This window comes from Sceloporus occidentalis, unplaced genomic scaffold, assembly GCF_023333645.1.
Source record: "Sceloporus occidentalis isolate IW3139 unplaced genomic scaffold, rSceOcc1.0.p SCAF_4, whole genome shotgun sequence".
NCBI classification, from domain to species: domain Eukaryota; kingdom Metazoa; phylum Chordata; class Lepidosauria; order Squamata; family Phrynosomatidae; genus Sceloporus; species Sceloporus occidentalis.
In genome coordinates this window covers 202,099,666-202,115,106 of record NW_028316984.1, presented here as the reverse complement: position 1 = coordinate 202,115,106, position 15,441 = coordinate 202,099,666, and the positions used below count along the sequence as shown (strand labels likewise).

Below are 15,441 nucleotides of genomic sequence, written 5' to 3'. Positions count from 1 at the left end.
CCTAAGGCTATCATGGTGTTTTCTTGGCAAGATTTGTTCAGAGAAGGTTTGCCATTGCCTTCCCCTGAGGCTGAGAGAATGTGACTTGCCCAAGGTCACCCAGTGAATTTCCATTTTTGAGCTGGGAATCAAATTCTGATCTCCAGAGTTGTAGTCCAACACTCAAACCACTACACCATGCTTTACAGTAGGCATTTCACACCCATGAAAAAATGCAAAAGGCTGCCAATGTAGATAAGGTGATGCAATGTCTGTCTAATTAACAATTTGTAAGTTGTGCCGCGAGCATTTCTAAAGAGAAGAGGATGAGGATGATTGATGATGATGATGATGATGATGATGATGATGTCCAACCCAAGTAAAGTTGGATATTAAGGTGAGCTATAAATGAGTGTAGAAACAAAAACATGGTCCTGAGGAGTGGAAATGCAAGCATTATGGGCAAAATGAAATTGCTTAAACAATGGCTATAAAACAAATAAAAGGCAGGTGGTGATCAGGGATTCCAATAATTAGTTTAAACCAATTAAGTTATCTATTAAGTTGCAAATTTTCTAGCAAAAAGAGGCAACTGTGTCAAATGTATTTTCAGCTAAAGTGATTCAATTAAGATGGAATTTCAGCATTAAACTAATTCCAGAATTAAGTGATTGGTTAAATTATTAATCAGTGAAATGAGAGCCAATTCTAAAGGGCCATGTAGTTCCCACTTGGTTCTTTACCTAAACCAAAAATCTTGGATTTTTGCATAGTTACTTTTTCAGATCTTTTACCCTTTTGGTCTCCATTCTCTGGAAATGCTCCAGTTTGTCAATATTTTTCTTGTCTTGTGGTGCCCAGAACAGGACACAATATTCCAGGTGCAGTCTGGCCAAAGCAGAATAGAGGGGCACTATGACTTCTCTTGATCTAGATTCTTGATATTATACTTCTATTGATGCAGCCTAGAATCGCATTGGCTTTCATAGCTGCCACAACATGTCACATGTGATCTACTAGGACTCCTAGATCCCTTTCACATGTACTGTTGTCAAGCCAAGGGTACCCCATCTTATACCTGTGCATTTCATTTTTTTTTCTGCCTAAGTGTAGTACCTTGCATTTCTTCCTGTTGAAATTCATTTTGTTAGCCTCTAATCTGTTATTCTGATCCTGTCTTCTGGGGCAGGGAGAGTTCCAGCTTGATTTGGACCCACTGTCTTGTCTTTTTAGCAACCCACATTATTCACAGAACTTTCCTCCATCACCACATTTCAAATGAGTTGATTCTCTTCCTGTCGGCTCTCTTTACTGTCCAGTTTTCACAAGCATACATAGCAATTGCCTGCATGATTCTGACTTTGGTATTTAATGTTATGTAGTACCTGAAGGCAGTATCTTTCCGTTACCCCTTTTGAAATTCATTTGGTTAGTTTTGTCCCAGTTCTCCAACCCATTAAAATCATCTTGAATCCTTCCCAGTTTGATGTCACTGTCAGACCACGAGAGTGAAAAGGACAAGCTGCTGAAGAAGACAACTTTGTGTGTGCAGAGGAGCTGGCTGGACCAGATCAGCTGCCCATTAAAACTGCGGAGAGAAATACATGAATAGTTAAACAGGCCTGTCACTTGCTTGCATGGTCATCTTTTGAGGTGCCTGTTCCTCTCTCAGGCCAGCTGGAATTAGGACCAGAATGAGACAGAGAGGGATGAAACAGCAGGCAAAGTTCATTCCAGGCTAACTCTTAGAAAGAGCACTCCTGGCTCCTCTCACTCTCCTGTTAACCCCAATAATGGCCCTGGGGTGTGCAACCATTATGCCCAGCCTGGAAATGTGCTCCACTGCTTTGGCTCACATCCATCTGGGCACTGCTCCAGACTGCATCTGTCAAGATGATGACAGCAATGGAAATGAAAGAGGCGAGTGCAGTAGCAGGAAGAGCAGAGCATTCCTGGGCATGAGAAGGGAAAGTCAGGAGACAAAAGTCACGGACGAAGATCCTACATCAGGGTTGCATAGTGTAAACCTCCACATAACGACTCACTCACTGACTTGTGTGATGCAACCTTTGTGTCGAGAGGCAATGTGGCATGACTGATCCAAGGCACCAAATGTGCCACTGACATACACATGCATGACCCAATGTGCATGTGCCTCCATCCGCAATCCACATCCATATACAATGGTACTACATAGAATGGAACTCCACTTCTACCACCTTAAACTGAATATGGATATTCAGCATTGGAGTAAAATAGCCCGCTGTTTCCATATGGAAATGTATCCCTGTATAAGGCACCAATAGCCAGGGACATCACTAGGAAGATGGAGGGATGAGCTGCACTAGGTGGCAGCTCAGAGTGGGATGCCACCCAGTGTGCTGGTGGGGAGGGTCTGCCTTCTGGGTCTGGTGGCTCTGCTGGCCAAGAGTCTCTTCTCTCTCCTCTTGTCCAGCAGCTCCACCATATTGAGGGGTCACAGACATCTTTTTCTTTTTTTAGTGAAGCAATGTTATTGGTTGGTATTATTTTGTTTAATTTATTGTTATTTTAACTAGTTATTGTGGTTTTAAATTAGATATGTTGTTTAATAACTTTTTAAGGGGGGAGGGAAATAAATTGTTTTTATGCTGTATGTTATTTTAATGCTGTAAACCGCCCGGATTGGTTCGCCACAGGGCAGTATATAAATAAAAATTTACTATTATTATTATTATTATTATTATTATTATTATTTAGTTCCATTATTCCTACTATGGAACTACATCTATGCCAGTGGCATCACTAAGGGGTGCAGGGGTGCAGACTGCACCAGGTGGCATCCTAAAAAGGGGGGGTGACACCATTGCTCCTCAGACATTTGTAATTTGGGGGAAATGGGCTGAGGCATTCACCTGTATCTCTTTAAAAAGAGTTGGTGTGAGTGGGGGAGGCTCATGGGGGGAGAAAAGAGAGGCCCAGGAGTCCCCCCCCAAAAAAATTCAAATTCTAATTGTTGATTTTTTTTATTTTTAAAAAAATTGAAAGTTTTAATTAAAAAAAATTCTTTAAAAACATCACATTTCACTTTAACCACATGAAACTATGTCTATGTAAATATGTTTATTCTATGTGTATGATATCGTAGTTTAAAGTTATAGGTTTGATTTTGCTAGTTGTTTATGTCACAACTATTACCATTATATGGGCATTGTGATTTATAAATAAATTAGTAAATGTATAAGTATTTATAAGTAAATGTATAAGTAAATCACAGTTTATAAGTAAATTAGTAAATTTATAAGTATTTATAAGTAAGGTTTATTATTTATAAGTAAATTAGGGATGCTTAGTGGTTAAGATGCCACTAAGATCAGAAGGTTGGCAGTTCAAGGCCCAAGTGCTGCATGATGGGCTGAGCTCCTGTCACAAGTCTCAGCTTCTGCCAACCTAGCAGTTCAAAAGCATGCAAATGCAAGTAGATAGATAGGTACCACTTCGGTTGGAAGGTAACAGCGTTTTGTGCAGTCATACAGGCCACATGGCCACCTGATTCATCTTCAGACAATGCTTGCTCTTTGGCTTAGTAATGGAGATGAGCACTGCCACCTGCAGTCGGTTACAACTAGACATTCATATCAAGGGACTATCTTTCCCTTTAATTAAATTAGTACAGAAAACATTACTAAAGATTCTACATGGTGAGACATGGGAGGAGGTCAGTTGGGGGGAGTGACACCATGAGTGACTGTAGCAAATGACACCAACCCTAGTGACACCACGGATCTTTGTGCATCTTTGTGAGTTTGGTTGCTCACATGTGTCACCACTCGAATAAAGATGGAGTCGATAATGCAAATGTATTTGAAACATGTTCAAGGCATGCAGAGTTTTATCCCGGGTCTATTTGCATCAATTATTCACACTGCTGATGGTGCAGATCTGTCATCATCTGTTAAAATACACGTTATTCACAAATTGGTCATATTTACAACTTCTATTCTTCAGTAAATGTTCTGTTTATTATCGCGGTGTAGCCTATATATTCTGTACTGATATTTTGCTCTTTCCTGTGTTTTCCCCTTACATAATACCTCCTTCCCTTCTCCCTTTTTATTTTTATTTTATTGTCTTTGCTCAACCCATGTCCAGTTTTTCATAGAGAGTATACTATCAAATATTCTTATCTTTATATTCTATATTCCTCTCTTTAATCCGTATTTTTCTGAAAATATTCTCATCTTACCATGTCTGTATCTCTTACCATAATTAATCAACCTATAGATTTATTGTTCTTTGACTTTCTGATTTGAAGTTATGTTATTTTGTTACACATGTATTATTATAGCTGTACAATTCTTTACATGTATAGAAACTCAGTTCTCCCTATTAGATAGGGAGGTGGTAAAGGAAAAGTACAGAAGAGATACAAATAAAGAAAAATACAGTGCGCCCTTTGTTTATGCAGGGGATCTGGTTTGGACTCCCCCGCATAAAACAAATAATGCATATACTCGAGCCCCATTTAAATGAATGGGGCTCGTGCATGTGGTGGCGCAGCGAAATGTGGACTGTGATGTAAGATCTTGGCTGTGATTTCTACCTGAAGTTTCCTAGTTGTCCACATGCTATTGCTGCCCTCCTGAGAGCTTAGCATTCTCTTCCTGCAGCAAAAAGGATCCTGCGCTGGCAAAGAGAACCTGAAATCCAATAAATCAAACCCATTTCTCCAGAAACATCATTGCAGCTCTGTTGAGCTTTTAAAATGCATCTGTACCGCAGCATGGGGATTCCGGCTTCCCACTGCGGAAAAGAGGGGGAGGAGAAGTCTCAGCATCAGCAGTTTGCCTCATTATATTGCCTTCCCAGCAATAAATAACATTTTCCTGACCAGAGGTTTTCCTGTTTCTTTGAAGTTTCTAGGAAGCTGAGCTGGTATAGCTTATTTTATATTATCATCATTATCTTACTTGCAGAACACAGGAAAGTGAATAAGAAGATGTGGGGTTGTTTGGATAGGTCATCTTATTAAAAACCCTCAGAGGATAGGACCTATTTCTCAGTTGGAAGCTGAGAGATGGGAAACATGTGGCATAGTTACTTTCGTGAGTTACTTTTTTGGTAACAAGGCTGGTGTATATAGGAGGATGACCATCTAGCCTCTGCTTAAAGACCTCCAAAGAAGGAGACTCCACTACACTCCGAGGGAGTGTGTTCCACTGTCAGGAAGTTCCTCCTAATGTTGAGCTGGAATCTCTTTTCCTGGACCTTGCATCCATTGTTCCGGGTCCTGTTCTCTGGAGCAGCAGAAAACAAACTTGCTCCCTCCTCAATATGACATCCCTTCAAGTATTTAAACAGGGCTATCATATCACCTCTTAACCTTCTTTTCTCCAGGCTAAACATCCCCAGCTCCCTAAGGCGTTCCTCATAGGGCATGGTTTCCAGACCCTTCACCATTTTAGTCGCCCTCCTTTGGACACGCTCCAGTTTCTCAATATCCTTTTTAAGTTGTGGGACCCAGAACTGGACACAATATTTCAGGTGGAATACTATCTGCATGTAAAGCACATGCTCTACTACTGAGCTATGGTCCCACCACTATATAGTGGCTGATACTCACTATGGTCCAAGACACCCTACACAAATAATCCAGTTTGAGACAGCTCAGCTCAGGCCATTCTGTTGCTGCAGAACAACAACTCCCAAACTTCTCTGCCTCCCTGTCTGACATTTCTGGTTTCTGGTTCTCTGATCTTCAGTATATACTTCTGGCCTAGTCTTCCTGAAAGTTCCTCTGTCAGCTGTGGACTCTGCTCAGTGCTGTTTTCTCCCTTTAAACCTCGGACTGACTGGATCACACCTTTGTCTGTCATCCAGTGTAAGTTTTGAAAAGCTAGGCTGGCTTTCCCCTACCAGTTTTTGTAGCCAATAAGTGAGTTTACTGTGCATCCACTGGCTTTAAATGGGAAAATGTTCTCAGTGCTATATGGCTTCACTCCTTCTCATTTTGCACAGTGGTTTATTATTATTATTATTATTATTATTATTATTATTTCTAGGGGAACTAGCTAAGGGATGATAAGATTAGGACACATCTCATCTCTCCCTTCCTTCCTTCCTTCCTTCCTTCCTTCCTTCCTTCCTTCCTTCCTTCCATTAGGAATAGACAGATTTTCCAACCTGATACCGCACCCCACTTCTATTCTTTTTTGCTTTACTTCCCTTCTCCCCACCCAACCACAACCCATAGACACATTAGAAAGTTGTCAGCACAGTAAAAGATTTTGGAAGATTTGGTGTGCTGTACTTGGTAAGAAATGCTGACTTCTTTGGGTAAAGGAGTTCAGTTAGCACTATGTGGCCTCTGTCTCTTTCTCCTTGAAATGAGGAAGATCAAAATTCTGTGTGAATGAAACTCAGAGTTGGTGTCTAGAAACAGCAATAGCATTTGCATTTCTATACTGCTTCATAGTGAACTCAGCAGTGGCTGTTCCTTGCAGTGGTACTTCCAGAGTCCCCTGCACTGTCCCTGAGGACTGTCCCTGCTGCTCTTCCTCGTCATCCTTGATAAGGGAAAGAGCTTCAAATCGATTCTCTAGCTGCAAGCTCCCAGAACGATCCCTAGTTTCCCTCCTTCTGTGTGTGACATTCCTCCAGCTGTCTACCTCCTGTGTATGTGAAGTGACCTAAACTTCCCCAGCAATTTCCTCTGTGTGGTCCCCATCCAAGACCATTTGTTCCGTTCTGTCCAGCAAAACCTCTTGCTCCCTAATATGCTGAAGTGTAGCTACCCAGGCATCCAGCTGTTGGACTTTCTCTTCCAAGAGGGCTACCAACATGCACTTGGTGCTGAAGTTCCCCACATCCCTAGGCAAGAAGACAAACATCCCACAAGTGTTGCAAGTGACTGCAGCATCTCCCTCAGTGTCCATATTGAGAGGACTTAAGACTTCTCTTACTTAAGACTTAAGTAAGACTATCTGTTGATATAGTCCCTCACATTTGTCCCTGTTGAAATTCATTTTGTTAGTTTTGGCCCACCTCTCTCTTCTGTCAAACTCATTTTGAATTCTGATTATGTCTTCCTGCATGGCAGGGGGTTGGACTGGATGCCCCTTGCAGTCTCTTCCAATTCTGAGTCTATGACTCCATAACTCTTATCTTGTGGAGCATTCATTATCCTCAATTTGGTGTCATCAGCGGATTTGCTAAGCATGCCTTCTGTTCCATCATCCAAATCATTTACAAAGATGTGAACAATATCAGGCCCAGAAGAGAACCCAGAGGCACCCAACTCATCTCATCACTTCTTGAGGAGTTTATCTTGAAGCCAAGCTGGCATCTGCACTGCAGAATTAATGCAGTTTGCCACCGTTTTGTCTGCCATGGCTCAATACTATGGGATTCTGGGGTTTGTAGTTTTATGAGATATTTAGCCTTCTTTGTCAAAGAGCTCTAGTGCCACAACAAACTACAAATCCCAAGATTACATAGAATTACAGTTAAAGCAACATCAAACTGCATTAATTTTACAGCATGGCAGCAGCCTAAGTGAGTCTTGAGGGAAATGTGGCACTCACTTTGCTTCAAACTGAATACAGAACCACAGTTAAGGCTGTACTGGAGGAGGCAAAACAGTTGTCAAAGCTCCTAGTACACCCCAAAAAGTCAGAGTCCCTTTTATATAATTTGTGAAGTGACCAAAATTTGCTCAGATTGCCACACAAATGGTCTAAAAAGCAATAGTGGGCCCTCCACATTTTCTGGGTTTAGAGGCACAGGACCACCATGAAAGTGGGAAAACTGCAAATAAAAAAAGCATTATGTTATTAACTTGAGAGTACCCCTCTCTAGGAATTTCTAAGGCCTCCAACACAACAGGCTGACCACAGAATCACAGTGCAGGACCTACAAATGATCCAGGAATCTCTAGGTACTCCAGTCTGACTCTATGATCAACCTCTGGCAGATTCACACTGGAGGACCTAGAGAGTCCTAGAGAGAATATATTAATTAAATCTGCAAAGCCAAAGCTGCAAATGTGGAGGGGCAACTGTAGTTTGGTTTGATTTACACTCCACAACCACAACCCTCCACTAAACCCCAAAATGGAAGATGAATGAAAATCAATCAAAAAAGCAACTGCAAACTGGGATGGACATTTGGTGATTTCCAGTTTGCCAAAAACATGTTGGTATAGACTACTGGGGCTGTTTGTTGTTGTCTGCTTTCAAGTTGTTTCCAATTCCCTAAGGTACCTCCTATCATGGGGTTTTCATGGCATTCAGAGGGGGTTTGCCATTGGCACTCTCTGCGACTGAGAGAATGTGACTTGCCCAAGGTCACCCAGTGGGTTTACATGGCCAAGCTGGAATTTGAACCTTGATTTCCAGAGTCCAGTGCTCAAACCACTACACCATGCTGGCTCAAAATGTTTCCTTGCCTCATGAGGCTTCTTTATCTTGGGAGTGGGCAACTGTCAGGCATTGCAGGGTGTGGAAAAGATAATGGAGGAATCATTAGATTGAAAATAGCTATTCCCATCCTTCCAGCCCCCCCCCCCCCCCACACACACACAGTTCAGCCTGGCACCAAGAATATGAAGGCCCTTTCTTTTTTCCTTGAAACTTTCCTTTCTTTTGGGGATGGGGGGGGGGGGTTGGTGGAATAATTCAGCCAGATGAACAAAAGAATTTTTGTTTTCTTCAGTTTTATTTTGTGCTTCCTTCCAGGTTCCTGGGAGCATTACTTTTGATCCTCGTGGTTCTTGGTCTTCGTGGTCTTCTTCCCTAGTAAGTGTGCATTTGAAATGTCCTCCATCTCTCCAAGGTGCTGGCGGCATTTCCCATCCCACTTCTATTGGTCTAGAGATTAGAATTTGTCTTCGGGGTCATCATCCATGCCTTCCTCTCCTGGTTCTTTCTTGAAGTCACTGTTTAAGCCTGGGTGTGCCACCTGCCCTTCTTCGGGGCTTTGCTGGAGAGCAACTCTTGATTGCCTCTCCTCTTCAACCAGAAGCTCATCAGCACTTTCCTCTGTCTGTTGCTTCTGAGATTTCAGCAGACTGCCAGTTTTCATGTTCATCCAGCTTCCTTCCTCTACAGCAGTGTATAATGGTGAAGTTTCATCCTCCCCATCTGGAGATTCAATGCTCAGCAACATGGCCTCACTCAAGCGCCGACTGAGAAGCTTCTCAACATCATCAGCACACTGAGACCCTTCTCCTACAGGCTGCACAATGATGAGATGGGCATCTTGGTCCTCATTGCTGTGACATGATGCCTTACGTGATGGTTCCTGCCCATATCTTTCTGCCTCTGGATGGGCTTCTTTGTTTTCATCTTGCCCCCCCACATCAGCCCTTCCAGGAGGTCTAAAGGCTTTCCCTTCTACAGAACCAACATTTCTCAGAACTGTGACACTTGGGCTCAATGGGATTGCAGTCAGGCTGGTCTGCTGAACGTGGCTTACCAACAATTTGCCAGTCCTTCTGTTCATCCAGATTCCACCTTCCACAGAAATTACGCTGTACGTCTGCTGAGCTTTGTCTTCCCCTTCCATGAATGAAGTTTCACTGTCTGTGGTTGATTTGATTTCAGGCTCCCCTGGCCACTGGACCTCTTCGCTGGTAGACTTGTCTGCCATTTTCTCATCTTCAGCCCCTTGTTGTTCTGTTCTTTCTTCATCCCTGCCAGTTGGTGGCTCCATTTCTACAGCCATCTGTGTCATACTTGTATCACTGTGACTGCCCATAGGGCACAACTGCACATCAATGAAATGAAGCTCTGATGTTTCTTCATGCACCGAGCCAAAGTCTGCTGGTGGAGCCCTGCTTGCCAGGGACTCTTGACTACTTATCTTCATGTTGGAATAGCGCTGAAGAAAACTCTCATCTGTCTGTTGACTTCTGCACTTTTTAATCTTTTGCATTTTGGCAGCACAATACTGAAGCCAACTTTTGTCAGTCTGTTGACTCTGGTTCTTCACCACTTTGCCTGTTTTCCGGCTAACCCAGGTGCCATCTTCAACTGAAACACTTCCACGTCTCTTCTGAAGCTCCTTGGCTAGAACTGGTTCTGAAATGAGCTTGGTTTGCTCACTTTCAAGGGCTGTTGGCAGCTTTGGCTCCTCCTCAGGACCCACCTTGGCCTCAGGACCAAGGGACTCTTGGCTGCGCTTTTGGACATCCAGATTTCTCAGCTCTGAATCTTGTCTCTTGAGCTCCTGACTCCCATGCCGGGACCTTGGGACATCTATCTGTTGGATGCCATGGCAAGAGCCTTGCTCTTCAACTATCAAATTCGTTTCTGAACCATCCATCTGTTGACTGTAGTCTAGCAGTTCTCTCCTCAAACTCTCTGAACTGTCTGTCTGCTGTGCCTGATCAAATTTCTGCTCTTGAATTTTTGCTGGCTCTGGTTTTGCTGGCTCTGGCTGCTGGATCTCTGGCCTGGATGATTTTGCTTCCAAGCGCTGGCTGCCACGACGAGATTCTAGACCTCTCACTGGTTTGGTCTGTGTCTGCTGGATACTGTGGTGCACTTTCTGGGACTTTGGCTGCTCCCTGTCTGTCTCTGCAGAAGACACAAAGGGGTCTTCACCCTCAGTAGTGTCAGTCTCTAAGTTGCAAAGAGATTCTTGACTAGAATGGCGCAGAATTTCTGAAAGAGTTTTTAGCTCCCAGATGATGCTGGTTTGCTGTGCTTTATTTTTCATTTCCTTGCCCGTTCTTTGACTGACCCAAGATAGCTCCTCCTCAGCCCCTGTTCCTTTTTGCATCAAGAGGAAAGGCTCTGTTGTGGATCTTTGGCTGCTCCGACGAGATTCCAACTGTAGGCTGTTGCGCTTGGACCTCTTCTCTTCTCGTTGGTACCTGATACGCCGTGCTTCAGGACCTGAAGCTTCCTCTGTAGATGCCATTTCCCCAGAAGAGGTGATCTCATCTGTCTCCTCACTTTTGCTTCTGTCTGAATCTTCACTGGAAGGATGGAGGATGTCAGAAAGCGCTTTCCGCTCCCAAATGAGGCTCGTTTGCTGGCTTCTGCATTTCATGATTTTCCCAGTCCTTTGACTCACCCATGTGATTTCTTTGGTATCTGGTTCATTAATTAACTGTGTCGGGGAAGACTTCTGACTTACCGAAGTCTGTGAAACAGTGGGTTGCTGGCTGCTCCGGCGAGATTCCTGCCCGGGAAGATACTGAATGTTTCGACGAGATGGCTTCCTTAGAGATGTTGTGTTGCTTTTCAGGTTTCCAGAAACATCAGGCGGTTGGTTCAAGTCTATCCGTTCTTTGCTCCTGAAAATGCCTGTCTTCTTGTCCAACTGCAAGGTGGGGTCTGAAGCATCTTTGGGAGGCACAGGCTTCTTTGTGGCTTCTGGTTCCAGGAAGGGACCGTTGTCTCCACTTTCCTGGTGGAAGCCATTCTCGTCATTGTTTTCTAGGCTGCACTTCTGCAACTCCCCGATATTGAGGACGTGCTCACTCATTTCACGACTTGTGAGGATCACTGGATCAAGGTTGGGTTCTGGATCATCATCCATCCTTGTCTTCTGCTAGTCCACCTTCAGGGCAACCTGATGCACAGTTCCTCAGTCCACTAGGGTATCTGGGGCAGCAGCAAATGTCTCCAAGCCCTCTTGCTCAGCTCTCTTCTTTGGGGCTGAATCCACCACTTGATGAAAAACAGCTGAAGAAATATCTTCTTGCCTTACTTATGATTTCACTTCAAGATGTTCTCTTTGTTCTTATTCCCCCCTTCCTCTCATCAGGGCTGCAGTTGTCTCATTGTCCAGAGGGGAAGATGGCTTTCTTTTCCCACTTTTTTCTACTGATAGCCAGCTGGAATCATGGCTTAGATGAAAACAGTAGCCCTGGATACTCTGGACTTGCCTCAGCCCTGTGGAGTCCTTGCTGCCCTTCTTCCAACTGCCCTGCATTCTAGAAGCTTCCAAAGACTACCACTGTGTGTCTGTGACATCACCATGTATTCTGAGGCAGGGCTTGGTTGTAAAACATTCTTTAAAAAATATGTCAGAGGTGGGGCTGAACTCACAATTTGGAACTACCTCCTTTTGGAAAAAGATAGGGTTGTGGTGATGGTGAGGCTCTATTTTCTACCTTCAAAACACCAAGGCCTACTTCACTGGACTTTACTGCTGCTTTTATAGTCAGAGACATTGCCATGTTTGTCTGGAATATCCATATTCCAAGGAATCTTGTAGCATCTTTGAGATTAATTGAGCAAAAGAAGTTGTAGCACCACCTTTCATATACTAAGGCCCTATACAGACCTACCCAAAAGGCCGGCTTGCGGGCAGAGTCAGGGTACAGCATCCTGATGGTGCACATCATGACACACCTCCAGCACTGTATCCAGATGATGCACCACTAAATAATAATAATAATAATAATAATAATAATAATAATAATAACCACTGTGGCTATGGCAACCTTTGGAGGGTGCAAAAATGAACTGTAAGGTTGCTGCAGCTCTGATCCGGCCAGGAAACGGCATAATCCCACCGCCCCTTAGGGGTGGTCTGTATAACCCCAAAGCCTACTTTCAGAGTTGCATGGAATGATCTGATGTGCAAAATGGACTTTTATAATCTGATTTTGTGAATGAATAGAAATGAAAACTTGTGGGTATGGTGATGAGATGACAAGTTCAGTTTTAACTATGGTTGTTGGGGGACAAAGCAGGAGGAAAGATGTTTCCTAAGGCCAGGTTGAGTGGATGACCGTCTGAAAGGTGGGGGAGTTTGGGAATGTGGAGTATGGAGAAAGGGAACCAGAAAGGAGATGTGATAAACTGGCCAAAAGCATCCTTATGAGGCTGGGGGGGTTAACCAGCATAACCAGTAGACCAATTCTACAAAAAGTGCTACAAGATCCCTTTTCTTCCTGATATTCCAGACAAACACGACCAACTCCCCCCCCCAAAAAAAAAAAAAAAAACAATCTTGGTTCTGGATAACAACATGATGACATGACATCTAAACATTTTGACCCTCAGGGTACCTGCAGCTTCTTTCCTTAGCTCTTGTTTATTGACATTCTACATTCATCAACACAATGAAGACTGACTGGAGGTTGGAAAGGTTTCCATCAAAGCTGGGACATTGTTTAGGAGCCAAAAGACCAGTTCACTTGGGGTTCGCCTAAAGATCTGCCAAGGATTATTAGTCACAATAGCCAAATGCAGCCTCTGTGGGCAAAGGTAATCTAACCTGTCATTTCCGGAGACTAAAAGACATTTTGCTGCAAAAAATTGTTATTGTTGTGGTGGGAAGGGTGCACCCTTCCAAGGTCTACTGAGGGGGCTCATGCGTCCCACAGCTTCCCACTCCTGATTGAGATGTTCTTGATTTGCAGGACCAAACCAAAACAGCTGAATGTACACCAAAGACAAGACTTGAACCTTTCTACCTGTATCCAGTTTTTATTTTAAAACTCTTCATTCGCCCATGCAGAGATTTAAAAGAGTGAAAGACAAAAAAAGAACCTCCTGTCTCCAGGGAGGGGGGCGGGATTAAATAAAAGCTGACATGCTGGCAATGTAAGCCTCTCTCCTCCACATAAGATGGTGTCAACATGGATTGGCCCCACACTCTTGCATTGTTGTTATTTGTTTGTTTGTTTGTTTGTTTGTTTGTTGTATAAGGACCCAAGACAGCTCACAATATGATTTACAAAACTGTGATATTGGCCAAGAGGGTGGTGGAATCTCCTTCTTTGGAGATCTTTAAACTCTAGAGACCAGCTCAAATCCCAGCTCAGCCATGTCACCTGACTGGGTGATAGCAATGGCAAACTTCTTCTGAAGAAACTTCCGCCCCCCCCCCCAAAAAAAAAAAAACCCAAACACCACGATAAAACTATCATAGGTTTTTCTTGGCAGGTTTCTCAGGAGACTACTTTCCTTAGAGTCACTATAAGTTTGCCATTGCTATCCTTAGGGTTGCCATAAGTTGGAAATGACTTGAACAACAACAGAGTCTGAATGGGCATCTTCCAGGAGTGCTTTAGTTGTGTGTTCCTGCATGCCAGAGGGCTGGACTTGCAGCCATTTCAACTCTTCTATGATTCTAACATCCTACATCAGGATTGGGTAGCATTAACCTCTGCATATGAAGCTATACATTCATTGTTCTACACCATCTTTGTGTTGAATGGCAACATTTTGCAAGCAAACAAATGTGCACACGCATCCATGTCCATGCCCACATATGCCCCTGCATGCACAGCTCTTGCACGGGAGTGTAGTAAAGTTGAACTTAAGATGGACATTCCATGTTGGGCAGAAATATCCAACTGATTTGGTAGGTGAATGTATGCAAAAGACACCCACAGGATTCCAGCTGTACTATTTTAATGTGTTCCTGTTTGACCTACTGAGAAAGGTGCCATCTCTTTCAGTGGCTTCATCTACATGCTGGATGCCAAACCGTGCTCCTGAAAAGGTCTCTTCTCACTTCTCATGGCTCTGCTAATGAGTGATGCCTGAAGCTCTGGAATCCATAGTGATAGTCCTCTTTGTAGCCATCTGCAGACACCCTCATTATAATAACACACCAAACCACTCACTCAATTGCTTTGCTTAATGGGATGTGCTTTTGCTCCGGCTGGCCTTTGCTAAGCTAGAGAGGGCAGGGAGAAATTTCTCTTTGCCTTCCGTCTTATGGGAGGTGGTTATTAATTTGCCAGGAAACATTGCTACACTTGGAACTGGTGCAAAACCTTTTGGTATCAATAGAAAAATAATGACCAGGGAGGATGTACATAAATCCAACCAGGTAATGAGGAAATTGAAATAGCTGAAGATTGCCCATTCCTTGGATCAAACATTGATCAGAGAGGAGGCTGCAGTCAAGAAATCAGAAGATTAAAAATGGGACCAGCAGCTATGAAAGAACTAGACAAAATCCTAAAGAGTAAAGATGTACAGCCGAACACTAAAGTTAGAATTGTCCAAGTGATTTACACTTGACCAAATCCACATTTTCCCTGTGGTACTCCTAAAGGCTTGCTACATTTTAAGCAGGGGGATAAATTTGTTGTGGATTTTAGTTGGAACCTCAAAGGACCTAACCTGAAGTTCAGAGGTGCTATCTAGGTTCTGAACGCTACCATAGAAATACCTTCAGCACTATTGGGAAGGACTTTCATAAATTCAACCCGGACAATGAGGAAATCAAAATACTTCCTATAACTTGGATCAGTCATCAATGAGAATGGAGACTGCAGTCAAGAAATCAAAAGAAGACTAGGACTGGGCAGGGCAGCTATGAAAGAACTAGGCAAGATCCTAAAGAGTAAAGATATACAACTCAGCACAAAACTGAAGATCATCCAAGCCATCGTATTCCCCATCACCATGTATGAATGTGAGAGTTGGACAGTGAAGACAGCAGATAGGAGGAATCAACTCATTTGAGATGTGGTGCTGGAGAAGAGTGCTAAGGACACTGTGGGTG

General features: G+C 43.4%; 1 protein-coding gene across 1 annotated transcript; it reads right to left on the bottom strand.

The window, feature by feature from the left end:
• Nucleotides 1–8,688: 8,688 nt before the first annotated feature.
• LOC149315327 (uncharacterized) lies at nt 8,689–11,784 on the bottom strand. The gene has a single exon (XM_089523645.1). It carries the CDS (start codon nt 11,503–11,505, stop codon nt 8,833–8,835), a length of 2,673 nt encoding a protein of 890 aa, XP_089379771.1. The 5' UTR covers nt 11,506–11,784; the 3' UTR covers nt 8,689–8,832.
• Between the last annotated feature and the right edge of the window lie 3,657 nt (nt 11,785–15,441).